At 36.2% G+C, this 20,981-nt stretch overlaps 1 protein-coding gene across 5 annotated transcripts in view; it reads left to right on the top strand.

The window, feature by feature from the left end:
* Nucleotides 1–20,981, top strand: part of ATRNL1 (attractin like 1) — a 442,356-nt gene that overhangs the window by 90,090 nt on the left and 331,285 nt on the right. For all 5 annotated transcript variants that reach the window (XR_004241537.1, XM_032116252.1, XM_032116251.1 and 2 more), the window contains exons 13-17: nt 1,175–1,293; nt 6,816–6,948; nt 8,243–8,424; nt 16,759–16,972; nt 17,664–17,852. Coding sequence is in view for 4 of the 5 variants with exons in the window: in XM_032116252.1 (XP_031972143.1) it covers nt 1,175–1,293; nt 6,816–6,948; nt 8,243–8,424; nt 16,759–16,972; nt 17,664–17,852 (837 nt within the window). In the remaining variant the exon portion in view is untranslated. The remainder of the gene's footprint in view (nt 1–1,174; nt 1,294–6,815; nt 6,949–8,242; nt 8,425–16,758; nt 16,973–17,663; nt 17,853–20,981) is intronic.

Raw genomic sequence — 20,981 nt, 5'->3', positions numbered from 1 at the left:
TGAAAGTGGATCTTATAAAAAGCTGATCATAGCAATAGGTGTTTATAAAAGCCAAACAAAACAAAGTACAGATAGGCTGAAGGAAAATAAAAAAGTTAGAGTAGTTTCTAAAGTACGGGTGCTGCAGTGGAAATAAGGTACAACTCAACTTGCAAGAGATGAGATCTGTAGAATTCCAGTTCTGAAGAAGTTGTGTGAACAGCACTGTTTCACTGCTGTAAAATTCTTCCAGTTTCAGGTGGTAATTTTTTGCCAAAAGCCAATTTTTCATGTATTCTTTCACATTACTTGGCTCAATTGTTACCTGGTTGAGAGTATCATCTGAGAAACTTCTGATGGTCAATATTAAAGGATAAGCAGAAATTTTAGTGGTTTTCAAAAGATCTATTCTTGGATGACAAGACTTCCCTGGCAAGAGAGTCTTTTAAGCTTGCATGAACCTGAAACTAAACAAGCTAAATCAAACAGGAATTAAACACAGTAATCAGTGTAGGAGATGGTACAAATTCTCCTATTTTGCATCACGGCAATTTTTAGAACTTTTGCCTACTTTAAATAGAAGTAATAATTTGTGTCCTAAATGATTTTACATAACCTAAATTTTAGTCCAAGTCCCATTGTTAAGAATATAACATTAACTCTTTCTCAAATACATTTGTAGATAAAGGACAGAACTGTAGCTTACCAATCACTAATAGGTTTATAAATTCATTTAGAAAGATTTAAAATGTCCACGTGTTGCTCATATCTTAGATTTTTTTTATTTGCAACTTTTATCTTGTCTTCTTGTGTAGCCATCTAATATTTTTATCAGAATCCTACATCTGAAGAGAATCTTTCTTCTGTGTTAAAGGAGTGAAGAAAAAATAGTTGACAAAACCTTTTCATACTCTTACTTTCTACTTTGTGCTAAGACAGCTTGTGTGCTGTAAATCTGTGAATATTCCCTCAGTTGATACGAGACTTATGAACCTTCAAATATAGTTGTTACTAAAGGAATTTTTAAAGGAGTAAATCCTATTAACTGAATAGAATTAATTTCCTACAGTAACTTAAACCCTTATGAATGTCTAGAGTTCAAATGAAGGATGTAACAGAAAAAGCTCTAAGGAAGTGTTTAAAATGTGGTGTTATTCTCCTTCTGTGGGACGTTTCTGTTTGATTTGTGCGGCAGCTGCTGCAGACGACAGATGTTACCGGTACGCGGACTGCGCGAGCTGCACCGCCAACACCAACGGCTGCCAGTGGTGCGACGACAAGAAGTGCATTTCAGGAAACAGTAACTGTAGCATGGTGAGTCCTGCAAATCTGAGCACGTTATCAGTACTGGGTCCTTCTTCTGGGTTTAGTAGACCAGTAGTTGCTTGTTTCAACACAAACTAACTTGTTTGCCAGGCTTTTGAAGTAAAAATGTTGCAGAAGGCAGAGTTGGAGTGCAGCAAAAAAATCTATCTCAGGGTAAAAAAGGTATTCTTTAGAGTTATGTTGCCTACTGTATATTTCTTAAGACAAATGCTATTATCCCCTAATTAATGACATTTGGAAAGTCACAGAGTCATTATTAACTTGGATTTTGTGCATATATGGTGTATAGTAAACAGACAGAAACCATGAATTCCATCAAGGGTACTTTTCAGTTTTTTCCCTTTTAATCAGGACCAGACCAGTCTTATTAGTCATGGTCTTCTGATCATTGGTCATCATAGAAATGGTTTTCTTAGTACTGGAGTCACTTGTCATCTCATTAAAGGAACATGAGCTTCTGTAACCATGAGGTCCATTGTCTTGTGATGATTTGGTTCTGATCTTTTTAAGTACAAACAATCAGATCACATAGATTCATGCCAGTTTATGGTTTTCTCTTTTTAGTATTGCTTTGTGCCATACTGTGTTTTTGTCCACCAGCATCTCTTGCTTGTTCATTTGATTTTTGCCAAGCTTATAATAGTGTTCTAGCTTTATAAATTTTGCCTCCTTATACTTTTCAGCTATCCACAGACACCTGGCTGTACTTGAGTTCAAAATCCTTACTTTACACATTTCCATTAGTAAAAGTATCTTGCTCTCTGGCTTGAACCTGATGCAAATCAATCTTTTTCTCCAGACAGACAAATTAAAGTGTGAGTTGGATTGACTGTGACTCAAATCTTGCCCGTTCAGAGTGAGCACAGCCAGGTCTAATCGCTAGCATTTGTAGCTAGTCACTACTAATAAAAGCAGTGCAGACACAAATTCATCAGTAGCCACGTTATAAGTCTGTCAGAGGGATTTTGCATTCCAGGCACTAATGGTTTGTGATCTTCAAGGGCCCTTCTTTTCCTGACACATTGTTCTTTATTAGGTGCTAATTTTCTAACCGTGGTTTTCAACTCCTGAACAAGGAATAGTTGCTAAGAAGCAGACCATCTTCATTCCTAATAAATGATCCCTAATAAATGTGGAGCACTGGGTATTTTAGCACAGGCTTCTCGGTTCAGTGTCCTTCTTTGACAACCTTTCATGACTGTCAGCTTAATTAGCAAACGATGCACCAGTCTTCTCTGTATCATTTCCTGTCTTTTATTCAGGGTTTGAAGTGGACTGAAAAGGCTGTTAGTGTAGTTACTGAAGAATGGGATAGCAAAAATTCATCAAAATGATTTCTGGAAAGAGGTACTATCATAAATGGAAGGTGGCTGTTGCAAAATTAGTCTATTGGCCGTGAGATGATAGAGGCAGAATTTTGCAGCTTTGATATAAACCCACCAAAACAGCATCAACAGAATGGCACCATGTGGAAAAACAGAATGGATCAGGCTGATTATCCATTTTCATAGACTGCTACTTCTAGGTCCACAAATGATAATGTTGTGACAGCACTGTGATGGTAATATGGGATAACAAGCTGTAGACTTAGGAGCATCACAAGGAGCCTTTGCAGCTGTACAAAGGCCTTGATTTATGACTTAGATCATAGAACACCGGATGAGACAGACAGTAATGTTTTAGAATCTGCTGTTGTTGCCTCATGGAAGCTTGCCAGTTTACTAAAGATATGCTCTCAACCAGTTTGGCATTGGCCTCATGGTCACAGATATCTGCAAAGCAGTGATTACTCTGCTGATTGGAAGGCCTGTAAAATATGAACATTTCCCTGAAATAACTCTAGTTGGACAGATGGATTTCATGAGCAGTGCTAATGCACTGATGATGCACATACCCCTGCCTATGCTCACCCTCTGATGTGAGCCAGCACATTAACAGAACACTACATTCCACTACTGTGCAGACTCATGCATCATCAAGGTATAGATCATATAGATCGTACTCATATGTGATGTCATTGGAAGCAGAGGCTTGCAATGCCTGGTTGATCTGGATCTGTGTAATATGTTTATGAAACTGTAATCACTCTGTATGTCTGCACACAAAATGCCTTATCTTGCATCCTGTGAAAATAATATTCCATTGCTTCTGATCATATTGGCAGAAAATTAACTATGTTTATATTTTGTAATGGAAACAAGTCTTTACCAAAAAAAGAAAAAAAGAAAAGGCTTTGTTGGAGAGATTAATTTCATTTTAGATTGCTGCAACTTTACGAGATGTCATTTTTCATAAAGTAATACCATGGAAGAGTAAGCTCCTCCATGAAAGTAAAATCTTTTTATACTTTACCAAATAAAGTGGTAAATTGCTGGAGAGGGCTGACTGCAACAAAATGCAGTTTTCTTCACCGAGGAAGACCAGAGACAGATTGAATTTTAGAGTAAAAAAATTTACTTTGTCAATTTTGTTCCATTGCTGAAGAGAAAAAAAGAATTGATAAAGTGGCCTTAAAGAGAGCCTTAGTATGTTGAGGCATGGCTGAATTGTTATATTTCTGCCTCCACCCAGTATTGCATTTTTGAAAATGTCATTGCTTTCAGAAGCTCCAAGGGGAGCATGTTCCTACAACAGGGACATGTTTTCTCTCTGACTGAGACCAGCCATGCTCTTACTGCCAGGAGCAGTCTCTGAATTTCGTGTGTTGGTCTCCACACGTGCAGTACGATAAAGCCTCAGTTGATGACAGGTACCTAAATACAGCCCAGATTGGTGTGTGATTTAAAAGTGTTCTTTACCTGAGTGTGGCAACATAAAGCAAATATTGTCAAACCTGTGAAGGGGATGGTAAAGAGCGTTTTGCTAAGGATATGGGATACTAGAGGATGCTTCAAGGAGACCTGTACTCCTACATTGTTAAATATTTTTACACAGTGCCTTAAAGACGGGAATCCTTGTCTTTTTGTAATGTTTGCATCACTTACATAAAGCTCCTTCTTTAGTGATGGGAGTCCTTGGATGATACACTAATACCAACAACAGTAATCATGGCAATCTGCCTACATTTGAGGGATTCAAAGAATAGTCAAGAGGAAATGTGTAAAGTAGTAGAAGGAAATATGAATAGAATCAAATTTATCTTGGAGGAAAAAAAGAAAAGTTATGACTAAGAAGTACTTAGAATTTAGGACTAAGTAGCAAGTTTCGGGAGTAGCTTCAGGGAAATATTAGCAAATCCGTAAATTAATAATTTACATTTAGTCTAGGCAAACTAGACAAGGTTATACTGTTAACCTGAAAAATCCAGGAGGGGGAGAGACGTACCTAATTTAATAGCAATTTCTGAAATTCTAAGATAAACTACTGTAGGATTTTAATTCTCCAGTAAATACTCAGAAAATCACTGCAGTTCATAAGTCTGTCTATATACCACCACATCAGGATCAGTACTTAAAAAAATCTAAGTAAATCAGACATGAGGGAAGCTTTATACATAATATGATTTACTCATGCTTTGGTGTGTAAACATTATAAATATCCTACAGCAATACAGAACTTCTGTAACAGATGGACTGTCATCTTTCTGAGTTTCATTGGGTTTGGTAGTTTAAGTTATAACCTTAATATTCTGTTAATATGAATTACCTATTGGATTCACATCTACATTGAACTAATGAGATTTTCTTGCAAGCAGTGTTTAAATTGGATTTAAGGGAAATAAATGCTGGGAATAAGGGAATACAACAAAGAACATTATTATAGAACAGCCACTAGTACTTTGAATTTTATTTTAAACATTAAATAACCAGCACACAACAAGCTTCATGATTAGAAAGTAATAGAATAAATATCTTGGCTTAGGTGGAAAATTGTAATCTGTATGTAATACTACTGAAGAGTATATAATTTAAAAAAGAAATCTGAATGCTTAAGGGTATGTCAAAATGAAGTGTTAAAAGTGAGTATTAGTTGAGCTATTGTAAATGAGCAGATGGTGGTTACTTGTGCTCTAAAATTCACCTTAAAGCATCTCTCAGGCAGTTTTGGGAATATGCTTCATGGCTGAATGAAGCTAAATGTGGGTTTGTAGCAAAGATTTTTTTTTGCTTTACTGTTTGTATGCGTTTTTTGCCTAGATAGACAGTCTGTTACTTGCTGGCATTGCCTTTGGCTCTGTTCCGTACTGTGGTGTAGATGCCTTCATCCAGACCTGCTTTTCTGGTCTTTTTTGCTTCACAGTAGCCTTTCCTCTAGAACAGAAAAAAGTCAGGACCTCTTATAATAAACTTACTGGTAGGCATCTGATCCAATAAAGGCAAAAAATGAAAATAAAATAAAATAAAGTCCCTCAACACCAGTGTTCTTCAGCAGGAATGAAGCTGGTTCTATGTGAGATTGACAATTCTCTTTAACAAATGCATTATTTCAGGACTTTAAAAAAAATGGAAATAAAGGAAGGCACCTTTCCTCCCCCCTGCCCTATCAATGTCCATATTCCAGTACTTAGCCCTGTGTAACTTACTGTCATGCAGTCCCTTTATAAGTTGTTTAATCATACTCCAGGAGACTATTGGAAAGGAAGGCAACCAAAATTGTCGATAAATCATGCATTTGCTATCCAAGTGCAATCCATTTTTGCTGCCATGTATTAATTTAATCTTTTGTTGTTCAAGAGAGACAAGACTTGTTAGGGTTTGACAAGAGGGACTCCCAGAGGTCCCTTCCAATCTCAACTGTTCTGTGAGTATGAGGCTGTCTTGCATTAGGACTTACTTTTAATTATTACCTTGAAATTAATTTGGTAGAGAGAGCCTTATAGGTGAGCGGAATTGGCTGAGGATTTAGGGCAGTTCATTAAATAAGGTATCAATACAATGTCTTAATTAAAAGTACTATGCAGAGGGAAGAAAAATTTGTATTCAATATGTCTAACTTGGAAGACCTCAGTTTTCAGGAAAAAAACAAACACTGACAAAACCCAATAAAAGCCTCCAGGTAATTCTTTCAGTGTTTACTGCTTTTCTTGTATACTAAGGTACAAAGGAATGAAGTTATCCCTGGTTTTATGTCACGTGTAGAGCATATTCTTGCACCTTCAGTCAGATGTAATTATTTTGCGCCTTGTGCCATTTTTTAGGTTCTGTTTGACTATTTTGCTTGCTTTAACCTGCATAGGATGAAATAATTTAGTGAGAGTATAACCCTTAACTATCTAAGAAATAGGTATTTTATTTAGTTGTTTAAGCTCTTCCTGCTCACTGTACAGGGAATTGGCCTCTTCAGTTTGACACTCATAGTTGTGTAGAACAAGTGGAGTGATTTGTGCTCTGGAGATGTGTTCTGCATCTGGTAAAGGATTCTAGACAAGGAACTTAAATTCAGCCTAGTTTCTAAGTGGCCACGACTTTCTGGCAGGGATCCACCTGCTCTGTATTTCAGTTTTGATTTCTGTTTTTTTTTAACATTAGACGTATGCTTGAGATGCTGCTTTGTCTGTTCAATTTTTGCAGTCGGTTAAAAACTACACGAAGTGTCACGTGAGGAACGAGCAGATCTGCAATAAACTGACGAGCTGCAAGAGCTGCTCCCTGCACCTGAACTGCCAGTGGGACCAGCGGCAGCAGGAGTGCCAGGCCCTACCTGGTAAGGGGACACTGCTGCTCACAGCTGCTTTTGAAACGGAGTAAATCTCCTCCGTGTTTCCAGAGAGTGTTTGTTCAGCGAGCAGACATGGATTTGTTTTATTTGTGCACCCTCATCTTGCCTGTCTGTGCCTGTCCAGGTGAACCCAGATGTGATTACACCACTGATTGGGGTAGCAGTGCTACCTTTAATCGTGGTAGGGGAGATGGTAAGGTTAGTGAAGGCATAATGATGTGTACCTCTGCACAAGCCAGCGACGAGCTCTGGCCTGTGGGGACCACTGAGCACAGAGCTGAATGGCCATACTGGGGGTTTTACTGTTGCCTATGCACTGACACTGTTATTTTTGCTAGCTGCAGTTTTACCTTATAAGTTATCATTCAATTATACTTCAATTTTCTTGTGCAGATAGGGCCCAAGATCTAGTTTCTTGATTGTCTAATGTTGGTACTGCTATGAAAGCAGTGAATATTAAAATGCTAATATGAAAGATTCTCAGAAGGTGAGTGTTAACATTCTGAAATAGTATTTATTCTGTAATTTATATTCATAGCTACATATATGCAGTTAGATGTCAGAACCTTTTCTACTTGATCTTTATGTCCAGATGAAGTTAATGAACACATTTTTTTTCACAGAGATGATTCATTAAATAACTTGAATCAATTTATTCTGTGCAGTTCAAAACTGTGTTTGTGTAATCTTTGTGAAGATTGACTAGAACAGTTGCTCTTACTTATCTTTTAATAGTTACCTGAGTCTGAGTAATGCTGTAAAATGTTGAGGAGGAAATATTTTCTGTGATGTTATCTGAATTTTCTATCATTTGAGTTGCATTAGTATTTAGGCAAATATAAATGCAAAGGTATGATAAAACAAGTATAGTGTAAAGTTGTGACTTCTTAATTCTAGGACAGTTGTTTTCAGATTTTGGAATTTACATAACATTTAAGTAAAAGTAGTTGTTAAAACTATTATTTATGTACCTAATCCAATCTTAATATTTAGTTGTGCTCAATTTTGAATGCAGGGAAGAAATAGCAACGTAAAATATTGTGCTGAAACTTAGCATGTATCTTATAATTATTTTTAAAGTTCTTAGAAGTTTCTTTTCATAAAAATACACTATTCTGTGTGATGATACTTGGTATTTCAGAACTTATGTGATGTGAAAAGGGAAATTGAGTGTGGGATGTATTTTGATTTACGATCTCAGGAAGTTAAAATTCAGACTCCCTTGGGCTTTTTAAAAGTTTTTTTCAAATCAGCTTTAATCATGTGCTTTTTGCACCAGCTCATCTGTGTGGAGAAAGATGGAATCACATTGGAGATGCCTGCCTCCACATAAATTCCAGTCGGGAAAGCTATGACAATGCCAAACTATATTGCTACAATTTGAGTGGAAATCTTGCCTCATTAACAACCTCAAAAGAAGTGGAATTTGTTCTGGATGAAATTCAGAAGTATACACTTCAGGTAACTTGAGTAACTGTAATTTATGCTTATGGGAAATAAACTTGCTTTGAGAAATCTGGTTTAGGGTTTTGTCCAAAGAGAGGAAAGTTTATGCCTTTAAAGAAATGTAATGCGGTGCTGAAGACTGGTGTAAGTCATGTGCGGGATATTAAGGAAATCTCATACTTAAAAAAAATCACACAGCAGTTCCCAAGGTTTCCCCTCCCCAGAGTTAAACGTTAAAAGTTACTATTGGAAGAGAGTATTTGCTCAAGAGAATGTCTGGAAAAATTATTTTGTGTCCTGGGTTCTGCTGTGATAGAGTTAATCCTGAAATTCAACACAGGCACGGTCCAGCAATGGGGATGGTAACCCCGTGCAGTACAGGTGTAACTTCTCCAGAAACACCAGTTTCCTCTGTAACTGGTTTGTGGGATCAAAGGGTCACAGAGAAGCTGCACTAGTTTGTAAAACATGTAGCAATTCCCTGCACAGCAGCACTGGAATTAGCTGGAGCTAATTAGCTTTCTCTAATAATGGTGGGGGAGAGAGAGAGCTGAAAACTCTTCCATGCCTCTGGCAAATGCAGCAAGCTACCACGAGAATATTCCTTAGAAAAGCAATCCATATTACTTTTGTTAGCTGTGGGACAAGAGAAGGGAAGATAAATTACCTGTCCCTGGGTGGTCAGGTTCAATTTTTTAGCAGTTAAATATTCAAATGCTTATTGCTGTGTTTAAACATCTCTGTTTAAAGTATATGAAATATAAGAATGCTCAAAAATGTGAAAGCCCACAGTGTACACTCAGATGGGATATCTTAGCAGAATATGATTCCATTACAAACAAATCAGTTCTTCTTAGCAAGGGACATTTTTGGAAGTGTATATTTAGTTTTGTAGAACATGTCTGTTCAAAATCCTCAAATTTTTAAGTAGTTCAGGATTTTACAGTTAAAGGAAAATGAAAGATAATTGTGGATAATAATTAAAGCTTATATCAAACTAGCATGTGATTTAAGAAGTTGTTCTGCTGCAGATAAATTGAGATCATTCAAAGAAAATAGCAGTTAAGGATTGCCTTTATGTTATAATGCATCTGAGAGCAAGAGTTTAGCAACATATATTGTGGACAAAAATATTCTATTATCCTTTTTAGCATTCCATTTCAAAATGCAGATGCAAGCATAGGTTATGTACTTAAAGTTTTTGTGTATTTCCCAAATAAATATAAGATCTGGACAGAGAAAATATTTTTTACTAGAAAAACACTTTTTTCTCTATTTTGGTAATAAAGGAGAGAGAGAAATCATTCTGTGTCAGAAGTTCTTCCCTGATGTTGTAATTACTGCAGCCTTGAAACTCATTCTGTCTGCCCACTCTGATATTGTGTTAATGTTGAAAATGTAATTGAAACAAAAGCAACAACAAAATCATGTTGTCAGCATGATTGCTATGGTTATTTATTTTGCCACCTTTTTTCCTTTTTGCTTTCCTTTCCCCTGATTCCTGTTAAAACACTGTGCAGGATGCCTTCAAATCTAATAATGTGTGATAGACTATTGATATGACTGATTTTGCCTGATTGGCTTGAGGTGTACATGAGAAATAGCTTATTTTAGTGTTTGGAAGCAACATTTTTCTTGCATTTCAGAGCTTAGAACTTCTGCAAGGTGACATCCTGCTGAGCATATCTTTATTTAAATGAAGTACATCCTGAGCCAATGTGGTGATGTAAATTTGAGATACCTCAAATACAGTTAAAGCAATTGCAGACAAATGTATACACTTTAAAAAAATTTTGTCTTGGCTTAAACAATCATTTAGCTATCAGAACTTCTACAGAAATTCTGCCATGAATTATCCTTGTGTTTTCAGTGGCATTTAGAAAAAAAAAAAGAAGACTTTTTTTCATTCATATCTCTCTGTCCAGCTACATTTATTCAGTGTGAGATATCCTAAATGTGTTATCAGGTGTGACAGAGGCTCTCTGAAACTTCTTGATCTTCTTTTGCCTGCCTTTCCCTCTCAAACTGCAATCATAATGATTTAAAGAATGAGATTTCATTTTAGATGGCTTGTATCTGTAGCAGGTGATGGTGGGGAGCTCACAAATGGAGTCAGAGCAGCTGTAAGGTGAACACCGTAGCTTTAATCTCTATTATCGGCAGTAGAGTTTGGCTTGTGTGGTTAGTGTTGAAGGCTTCAAAATCTTTAGCCTGGAAAAAAAAAAGATTTCCGTTTCACCTGAAAACAAAAACTTTTCAGGATTAATGAATGTGTCAGAGCAACATTTGGAAATAAGAACATGATTCTGACTTTATCTCCTTGTTACTTGGTATTCTTATGCTGAGAAAAGAAAAGCAGCTTTGGTAGCTGTTGTGTATTTTACAAACTGTTAAAATAGTGTCAATAAATATTATAGCCTGGAAGAGCATTCTTTATTGTTCAAAGAAACATCATATGACTTTGTAGATTGTTTTCTAGTACACAAAGGCCTTTTTCTGGGACAAATTTAGGACAATTTCTTTATCATATTTAGAATAACACATTGATGATTTGGAAAGATTCAGAGGGAGGGGACTGCCATTGTCTCCATATTCTATCCAGACCTGATTGTGTATAAATAATTTCTCCTAATCCCAGTACTACACTGGAAATCAATAGGTTACCTCCTTTTAAAGGATAAGGAGAAGATTCATTTGGTACTAAAGAAAGGGACAAAACAAAGATTTGTGTGGTATGAACTCAAAACACTGTTGAATTTGCAGACATATTTTAAAATTATCCCCAGTAGTTTAAAGTCTAGTTTGTATTGTTCATTAAAAATAAATTAAATTCTGTCAGAGAATGCCAAAGTAAACACTATGGATAGGCTCCAGATTCCCACACTAAAGAAAAATGACACTTAATATTTTTTCTTACATGCTTTTATTGACCTAGTAAGCAAAATATTATGAAAGGGAAGATTTGAGTTTCTCTGGAAAGTAGATTAAACAGCAATATGAGGTTAATTAACTGTTCCTGATAATATTCAAATGTTGTATATTCATTTAAAAGTGCAATTGGCTCTCTTGGGAGTTTTTTTGCAACTGTGGGATTTAACTAAAAATAATAATTTTCTTGTTAGCATGCAATAAATTCTGAGAAGATTTAATTTTGGTGTAGTAAGCACAAACAAAGAAGAGAACAGTTTCACACAATGCCTTTCATTATATAAACTGTTTGCAACTTTTCCTTCGACTCTCTGCTCACAAGGCTAAGCATCTTTTTATAAATTACACTTGAGTGTAGGTTGCAGTTAATTAGTGAGCTTTGCATAGCAATGTTATTCCTTGTTAGCTCAAAGTATTCTCTGAGGGCTCTATGTTTCTGTGGTTTTAAAATGTGTGTTATTGTGGTGAAGTTGACATCTACTCTTTGTTTCTGAATTACTCCCTTTACTAGAGTTTCCACCAGTCCCACTTTCCTATTGTGGTTTTGGAAGTCTAATAAATTATTTTATCACTTTGTCTCCATTTACAGTTGTTGCATTGACTGTCCATTAGCTCACTTCTAGTTTAACTGTCTTCCTATGTTCAGGATGAGGGGAGCTCAACTTGCTTCGGATGCCTGAGAACGCAAATTTCTCCCCCAAAATTGTCCCCTCTAAAGAAGAAATTCCAAGAAGAAACCAAAGCGCCCCTGGAATACTAGCTATAATCCCTGTAGATGGAAATTGGAGAAGTTCTAGTTTTTTCAGTTTGGCACATTGTACATTTTTATAGACCAATGGGTTTAAAAAGAGTAGAAGAATTAGGTGTTCTCATGACCTAATGCATGACTCCAGAGACACTTAAAACTCATGGATTTTGCTTCCAGTGCTTAAAATGTGTCATTCACTGGGTAAATATTTACAAAATATGGACTGGTATCTGGCATAGTCAGAATTGATGTATATTTAAGGAATGGAAAACCAAGCAGGGTGTCTGCACAGAATGCATTGTTTCTCTTCACAGAGCTGCTATTTTCAGGAAGCAGGTTTTTTGTTCAAAATGGTGCAGAAAAGAGGCAAAATAAATGCAAGGCTTTCTCCAGACTGTGAATGTTGTGGAAATATGGGCACTGAGAGGCCACAGCATTTTCAAAGTTTAATTGTATGTTTCATCCTACAGCAACAAATCAAGGAGTTGAAACAATTCTTGACAAGTTTGTTGAATTTTGTTTATAAACTGTTGTGATGCACACAATAGAAAATGAGACATTAGTGTATTAGAGACTTTCAGGATGATTTCAGATCCAAAGTAAAAGGAATTTAAATAAAGGAGGAGATAAATTTTTGAAGGAGATATATACTTCTGCATAATTTGCATAAATAAGAAACGGGATATTTTTGAGCCTCCATGGTAATTGGCTATTCAGTAAAGGTAGTCTTGCTCAATTCACTCATTTGCAAATTATTTAGCCCTCATTAGTTTAGTGCTGAGGCAGCAGTAGTACCTGAAAAAATGTGTCATGAGTAGAAATGATCCCTTTCACTTTAGATCCCAAAGCAACTTAATCTGACTTAAATTCTCTGAGTAAGCAGTGGATTTAACATCAACTATCAGCTTTCCAGTTAAGGTTACACAATTTTCATTTCTAACATAGTTCCATAATTACTATTTTATAACAAATTAAAATTGTGTGATTTAGAATAAGAGAAGAGAATATTTTTGAAGCTATTACTGATCAGTGTTTACTAGATTCCTGTTATGGCTAAATGTTGGTCTTATGTTCATCTTAATAGGTGTAGATGAGATTACAGAATGATGTTCTATCAGTATGCATTGTATGACTGCAATTTTGTTCTCTGCCGGATGAAAATAAAGCCTTGTCCAGTAATTTTTCTCAGAATTTAATAATTCTGAAATATTTTCTAACTTCAAGATTGATCTCTCATTTAAAAAGGCTTTTTGGCAACTTGTTTTCAATGTTATAAAAGATGGTTCTATGAAAACAGATAAACTGTGACTAGCTGTTTTTCAAGCACAAATATAAAGTTTCTAAGATGGGTGGTGGGTGCTAAAAAATAGCCTAGAAAGATCTGGATGGGAGGACAAACATACTCTAGAGATGATTCCAAATTTTAAATAGTGTAGTGGGATAAGGCTATACAATATTTCTCAAGATATATTCGATTATGTTCTCCATTGCAACATTAGTAAGGCACATTACAAATTTTCTCGAGATGGAGTTGATCGCCTTCTGTGTATTGCATTGCTTTGATTTTTTTGTTTTGCTTTTTAAACAGATAATTTGCCAAGAATGCTCTTGTGTGGGCTTGTTGTGGTGTTGTTGATGCTGTTTTAAAATGAATTGTATGTACTGTATCAAGGGAGTTTTTATAGATATGCATAGATGGATAGAAAGAAAGAGCAAGTCTTCAGAACTCTCTGAGGAGTAACGTCCTTCCCACTTACATGCTGAGTAAAGATCACCTGAACTTCCAGTAAAGGAGTTGATTTGCACTGTATTTTTCAGTCATCTGGTTTGATAACAAATATTTTTCAAGAGGCCTAGGAGCTGGAATCTCATCAGCAAGTTCTGGTTCCAGAGAATTGGCAGTCTCGTTTCCTTCCTGTCTGATCCTCTTCAGAAGCATCTTTGGCAAGATATTCAAAGGAAAGGAATCAGTTTTCTACATCCATTTTGCATTATATGAAACAATCATAGAGTTCAAGTGAAGGATGTTCAACTCTCATTATTTCTTAAGCCTGAGGAAGAAACTGGATTGGCATTTTCAGTTGACACATTTGAAGTCCCTCAGTTGCTTCAAGTACTTTGAGATTCCCAGCTATTCTGACTGAACCTTCCATCATTTTGAGAAATAATTTATACTAGATTTATATAGCATGGCCGGAGAGGCCTGAGTGGGCCTGCAAGGTCACAGCTTCAATAGTGTGTATTTGATAACGTGTTCATCAGCATTTGGGTCTGTATTTTGATGTCTTATCCTAGCAAAGAGCCAAAGATGGTACATATGGAATTCAGATGCCTGACATGATGCCTCTAAGCTCTCCAGATAGCACAGCTATTAAGAATGATTCTGACTGTGATATGTGTTGCTTTTGCTGGAAGTCTTTCATTTCAGGGATACTGCTTTTATCTCGTATGGCTGCTTTGGCTTTCATGATTCTCTCCGGGACTTTGTCATCATTAAAGTGGTTCCAAGACAGTCTTCTACTCAAATGGACAATTTATTTCCAAATATCACTGCTGCACTGTCAGTTTTCATTATTGGCTAACATACTTTTTCACCATAGCTGGAGTAGGATGCCTTTTTTTTTGTATACTGATGTCAAGGCCAAATTATTTGGCAGTGCAATAGAAACAGTCATATGTTGAAGATTCTCTTGGCTGGAACCCCTCAATCCCAAAGTAGGCATGTAGGGTTGCTTTATGTGTGTGTTTGTCAGCAATTTATCCTGCCTAAGCCCCTGATATTTTTTTTATATGTGCTTGGTGTGCACACTCAGCATCTACAGAGAGCTGTCTAGACATATGTGTAGGTATCCAAGCTTTTCTGATGCATGTGGACCATGTACAAAAATTGGAATCTAGGCAACTAAACAGCCAATAAGACAACAGATGTATTATCTACCATTTTCCACATGCCCAAGTTCCACTTTTACTGCTTGCATCATGTTCTTTCTGGTATCCAGAACATGTGAGTCCTCACAGACACCTGCAAAGTTGGTCACCTGGTGTAATAATGCAGTTATGAAGTAAATACAGAAGTAAGACACAGAGTGGGCATTGGTATATTTGCTGAATGTTCTTGTTGCTGTTCAAGAGTCTCCCAGATCACATCACTGCTCATGGAATGGAACATTTCTTAGACATTTTCTGGTTTATTTAAGTTTGTTCTTGCAAAACCCTAAATGTTAGTGGTTCAAGCGATTTTTGTTTGATCATGATCTCAACTGAGAGTACAGAAGAAAAAGAGAGCATAGGGAGTACATTTTAGGGAAGTCAGGAATACTGATTATCCACCTACTGATTTTTTAAAAAAGTATTTACCACCGGTCTTTTTGAAACAAAATTAATAATCCTTCATATTTCAACTTGCTCTAACAAGGCAGAGGAAAAAAGAAGGAATGCTCTGATTGTGTGTAGAATTAAGAGTGCTGAAAGATTTTCTTTTCAGCCATGGGTTAAACCTGAATGGCCAAAGAAAATGTGATATCAAAGGTGAAAGATCACTGAGAGAGATTGGCAGTAGCTGTTGGTTCACCTGTGGAATACATAGATCTTTAACCATGGCAGGTTTCCTTTAGGTGTATTATAGTGTTTTACTTACCTTGTAAATTACCTTTACTTACCTTGTAAATGAAATCAGTTGTGAACCTAATTCACAATCAGATCAATATCTCTGCTTTGGAGCTGACAATGTGTATCCTCTGCTGGGGCACGCAGCTGGATTTGGTATTCTGGCATCCACCTGCCATCATGTACCTGCCACATCCCTGTTGTCTCTCTGTATCTCTGTTCTGTCTGTTTAAACTGGGCTTAATGAAAACTGCCTGCACAGAGATTACATGAGGAAATGTGTTTGGTTGGGGTGTCTCAAAATTGTGGTGGCAAGTAATGCATGTAGATTTATCCTGGAACAAGCAAAGGCCTTTTTTCCTTAAAACCTGCTTTTTGCTTGGTAAGTGTGTAAAGATGAAATGATAAAAATCAGTAGAATTAGTGATGTAGTTTTACTGATACATCCTAAATATGTTTTAAAATCTAATGCTTTTAGTTTTTTCTAGACTATGTTTTGTAACTTATAAATCAGTAATAGAAGTATATTCAATGTGTATTTAACGACATTGGAAATGTAAATGTGCCACTTTTATCTGTGTCTCTGCATTGCCTAAGGTTGATCAGTATCAGCAATACAGACTTTAGAGGACAGAATATTTATCCTATTTTTTTCCTGAACTTTGATTTCTCTGAATTGCTGTTAACTTACGTGTATTTCATTATCCACATTGGCCTAGCAATTAGTAATTTTACAGTAGCTACTGGGAAAAAGCCAAACAATTTCATGATGACCTGTATCCAATAATAGAAATCAGAATTGTCTTTGAACAGAACACAGATTTTTATTAGAAAAGAAGCATATAGGAGGTGAAGTTTTTGTTGGGCTTTTGGGGATGTTCAGCAAGATAGAACAATTAAGATAAAAACTGTGTGGACAATGATGGATGAGATGATAAAGTGAGGTAAGAACATGGTGAATTCTGAAAATGTGAAGTTGTTGCTGTTGAGCTGTTCTTTAAAATGTTTTAGCTAAACAGAAGACATTTTAAATAATCCTCTCCCATTTGTTTCATTCTCATCCATAGAAAATTTCACCCTGGGTGGGTTTGCGCAAGATCAACATCTCCTACTGGGGCTGGGATGACATGTCCCCTTTCACAAACACCACTCTGCAGTGGCTCCCTGGAGAGCCCAATGACTCCGGCTTCTGTGCCTACCTGGAGAGAGCAGAGGTGGCAGGTCTGAAGGCAAACCCCTGCACTGCCATGGCAGATGGCCTTGTGTGTGAAAAACCCGTTGGTAAGGAGCCTCTTGCTCCCAGCAACTGATGCTGTTGTGAATAACAAACTGTTTGGGGTTTCATGTGCCTAAGAGGGATTTTGGGACAATTTGGATTAAATAATTACAAAAATATATATCTATTTTTAGTTTTTTGAAATAGCTGTGATCTAGAAACAAATAATAGTCCTAAAGCAGAAAATATTTATTTGAGATTTAGATCAATGCCTTATTTTGCATTATACCAGAAATCCTATAGTTTGCCTCTAAATCAGTAATAGTCAATGATAACAGTAACTGTAACCACGTGGAGTTATTCAGCAGTGCTGATGCTTTCTTTCTGAATCTTGCTGGACATTAGTGAATATTTTGCAAGTGTAAAAGACTGAAAAATCCAAAATTCTAGTTTCTGTCTTTTAGTTTTGTTTGTGTATAAAGTTTACTGTAAGAAAGAGTCACTTGACTGTTCAAGTTAACATACATTAAAATGGACTCTGTGAGCTATAGTATGAGCCATGCTGAGTTTTGCATATTGAGTTTTTTAAAATATGATTATATTTATATACAGAAACACAAATTTGGATGTAGCTAATTTGTAGCAAATTAAGGAAGCAACCTCTTCCCCAGCGATTTTTCTAATGTAACAAATGGTGAAAAAAAAGGGGATTTGAACTTGTGTTCAAAATTATCACTGTTTGTGGTCCTTTTCCAGTCAGTCCCAACCAGAATGCCAGGCCCTGCAAAAAGCCATGCTCCCTGAGGACAACCTGTTCCAACTGCACGAGCAATGGCATGGAATGTATGTGGTGCAGCAGCACCAAACGATGTGTGGACTCCAATGCCTACATCATCTCCTTCCCATACGGACAGTGTCTGGAGTGGCAAACTGCCACGTGCTCCCGTGAGTATCTTAATGAATGTTTGTCTTATTAAATATACTGTTATATTTATTTTTCACTCAAAAGAGCTGAAGGGATTCAGCACATTACTAGAGATAATAAGATTTTCCAGTGAATGACCCTATATAGCTACTAATGTGAGAAGTCAATGCTGAGTATGCATTTCCTAGATACAGATAAAGTGCTGGCAATTTGATGATGAAATATATTTATTCTTTTGAAACTGTGAAAAAGTATTTATTCTTTTCAGAGAGAGAAAAATTACCATGGTTGTTTGTATGACCAGTGTTAGTGTGACAAACAATGGCTGTGAGCTGGAATAGGATACTGTTAAAATTAGGTAACCAATATGTAGAACTTAGACTTACACAATATCAAGTTATTAAGAAAAGGAAGCGTGCTCGATTTTTAAAGACTTAAATTTTCTGATTTATTTTTTTTCAGATTCAACCTATACCATTGTCCTAGCATGCAAAGATAAAAACAAAGTTTTAATAATGATAGTAGTAGTCTTGAGAATATTGTAACACAAATGCAAAACAGACGATCTTGGTCTTCCTTAGATTCTTCTCCCTTGCAAATGGGGATTATTAACGTTGGTCCCTGATTATTAACCCTTGTTCATCCTCTGTATGGAAGCAGGAGGAATTCTGCCATAAGGCAGGTAGAGGAGGTACAGAAAACTTTTGTCCTGTGTGATCAGACTGGGTCAGTCTCCATTAATGTTCAAGGTTGCCCATTTCATCCTTTGGGGACAAGAGGAAAGTGATTTCTTACTTTGTCAAGGAGTAAAGTTACTCCCTGGATGTCCCATTTTGAAGCACATTTCATCAGAACTTGATGCAATGGCTCTTGAGGAGAATGACTATCTCCTCAAAGGAGTTTCCAGTGTATCAGCCAAAGCTGCTCCTTCCCAAGCTGGGAGTGACCAGAGTCAGCCGCATGCAGTTCCAGCAGTTCCAGGGTTTATTGGTGCCATAATTGATGCAGATGCTGGAGTGAGCTGCCTGGTGCTTAGATTCTTGTCTTAGTTGAGATTTATTTAGAACAGTTCTTTACTCACCACTGTACAGAAGACTGGTTCTTAGAATTTTACTGTCCTTCAGGATTTGTGAAGTGTACAATTGGACTCTTCTTATTGCTCTACTTTAAGAGAGTTTCTCTGGTTACTTCTGATTTCCTTTCTCTCTCCATAAGGGTCTTTTGTTATCAAAGCTCCTGGAACATTTTATTTCAGTGTATCTTGTGACAGCATTGATGATCTTGACAACAACAAGCAACTTGCTTTCAGGATCATAATTAGATCATGATTCCATTTGATAGGTTGTGGATACAAATTTAAAAAACCCTGAAGAGCACAAAAGGCAGTTACTTGCTTTCACCTAAGCCTCAGGAAAATATGATGTAAAATAAGTTCTTGATGTGTCGATAATAGCAACCATTGACATATTCTAGTCTTAGGAGAGAAAAAGAGCTGTATGTACCAAGCCACTGCATATCTGGGTTAAAGAGAAATAAGGCATAGGAAAGCCTTTCTTCCAGGCTAAACTGGCCAAGAGCCTGTATTCCTCTAATTGAGATTTCTTGTTCATCCTTAATAATCATAGAATATAATGAACCAGCACCATGTTGAGCTGTTCTGGTAAACTTTTTGGCTTAGTTGGTAAATTTCAGGTATTAATCCAGGTTCTCGTGCCCAAATTCAGTGTAATAGGAACACTTCATCTCCATCAATGTGTTTGGAATAGTAATTCTGTAGTGACATAACCATTCCCTCTCATAACCATTCACAGAACTTTTTTTCCCCCTCTCCTATATAGGAATCAATTTTGTAACTTATAAAATATTGAGAGTGAGTTGTAGCAGAACATAAATACATTGAAAATCTGGAGATAAAATTGACAGAATACCATATGAATGATGCTTTTGTTTTTAAACTAGCAGATATTATGTCAGCCTGAACTTTCAATTCAGTTTTTCTCTTCGTGTAGTGTTTGCACATCACACTGATTCAATTTGTTTGGGAAACATAAGAAATTGTTTTTAATTTGATTGTCATTTTTGTCAGGTGTATAGAAGTTTATATTAAGTAAGGCAAAAGGGATTTGCTATATAGCAATTCAACATTATGTAAAGGCAATTTTGTATGAAAATGTATTTTCTATTCAACAAATTAGAAAAAAACCAAGATTCTGTGTCTGTAAGCAGTTTTCCCAGAGTTTTATAGCATCTGATATTTTGCATTTAAACAAGAAAATGCATGTCCAAATGAAGCATGGTTCTGCCATTTTTTTTGGTCTAAATGACTTGAAAATTTTATTAGGTAGATGTATCATTATTGCTGCTGAAGTAATGAAGTATTAAGTGGATTCCCTTATCAAGGGGTAGTGTTTCTACTTGAAGACGGGATCGTAACTATACCTTTAAAAAATCCTCCTTATTTTTAAAATTTTATTTTTTATTTTGAATGATTAATTTCTGAGTTTTTGGATGTTCTGCTCTGAATGAAAAAAAAATTCAGACAAGCATGTATGATTTAAAATACAAAAAAATAACAACGAAGAACTTCACATTTATTTTCACAACTTGGAATTAAAATGAGGAATGCTGTTTCATTGGTGACATACTGTCATTTTAATACCTACTTGCCAAAAACCTGCATATTCACTTTTCCCTACATCTTCCATCCATTATGACTTCTGATTGAATAGCTGACAGTTGAACAATCTTGGACCAACTCTAGAATTTCAAATAAAACAAAATTACTGCTTGAATATCTCCTTCTTCCATCAAAGATTGCTTCTCAGCTTTCTTCAGTTTTTCAGCTGAATGCCACTACAGAGAATAGAAGAGGATTTTTAGTTTTGGTTCTGTTTTATCTTCTGTGAAGATAGTGCAGCTGATACTTGAGAGCTTTATAAATAGCAGCATGAGTATAAATAGCAGCATGAGATTTGTTTGGATTGTTTAGAGTGCATCTCTGAAAGGGCAAGCCAGCCAGTGCAGAATGATTGTCTTTATTTCTCTGCTGATCTTCTAATGTATTCAAAAGCCCAAATTTGTATCATTCAGTTTCAGCTCTGGTGGTTTAAAACCGATTGTTCACGTTTGACAGTTTGCAACAGCAGTTA

This window comes from Corvus moneduloides, chromosome 8 (assembly GCF_009650955.1).
Source record: "Corvus moneduloides isolate bCorMon1 chromosome 8, bCorMon1.pri, whole genome shotgun sequence".
Lineage (NCBI taxonomy): Eukaryota > Metazoa > Chordata > Aves > Passeriformes > Corvidae > Corvus > Corvus moneduloides.
This window is presented reverse-complemented; position numbering and strand designations above follow the sequence as displayed.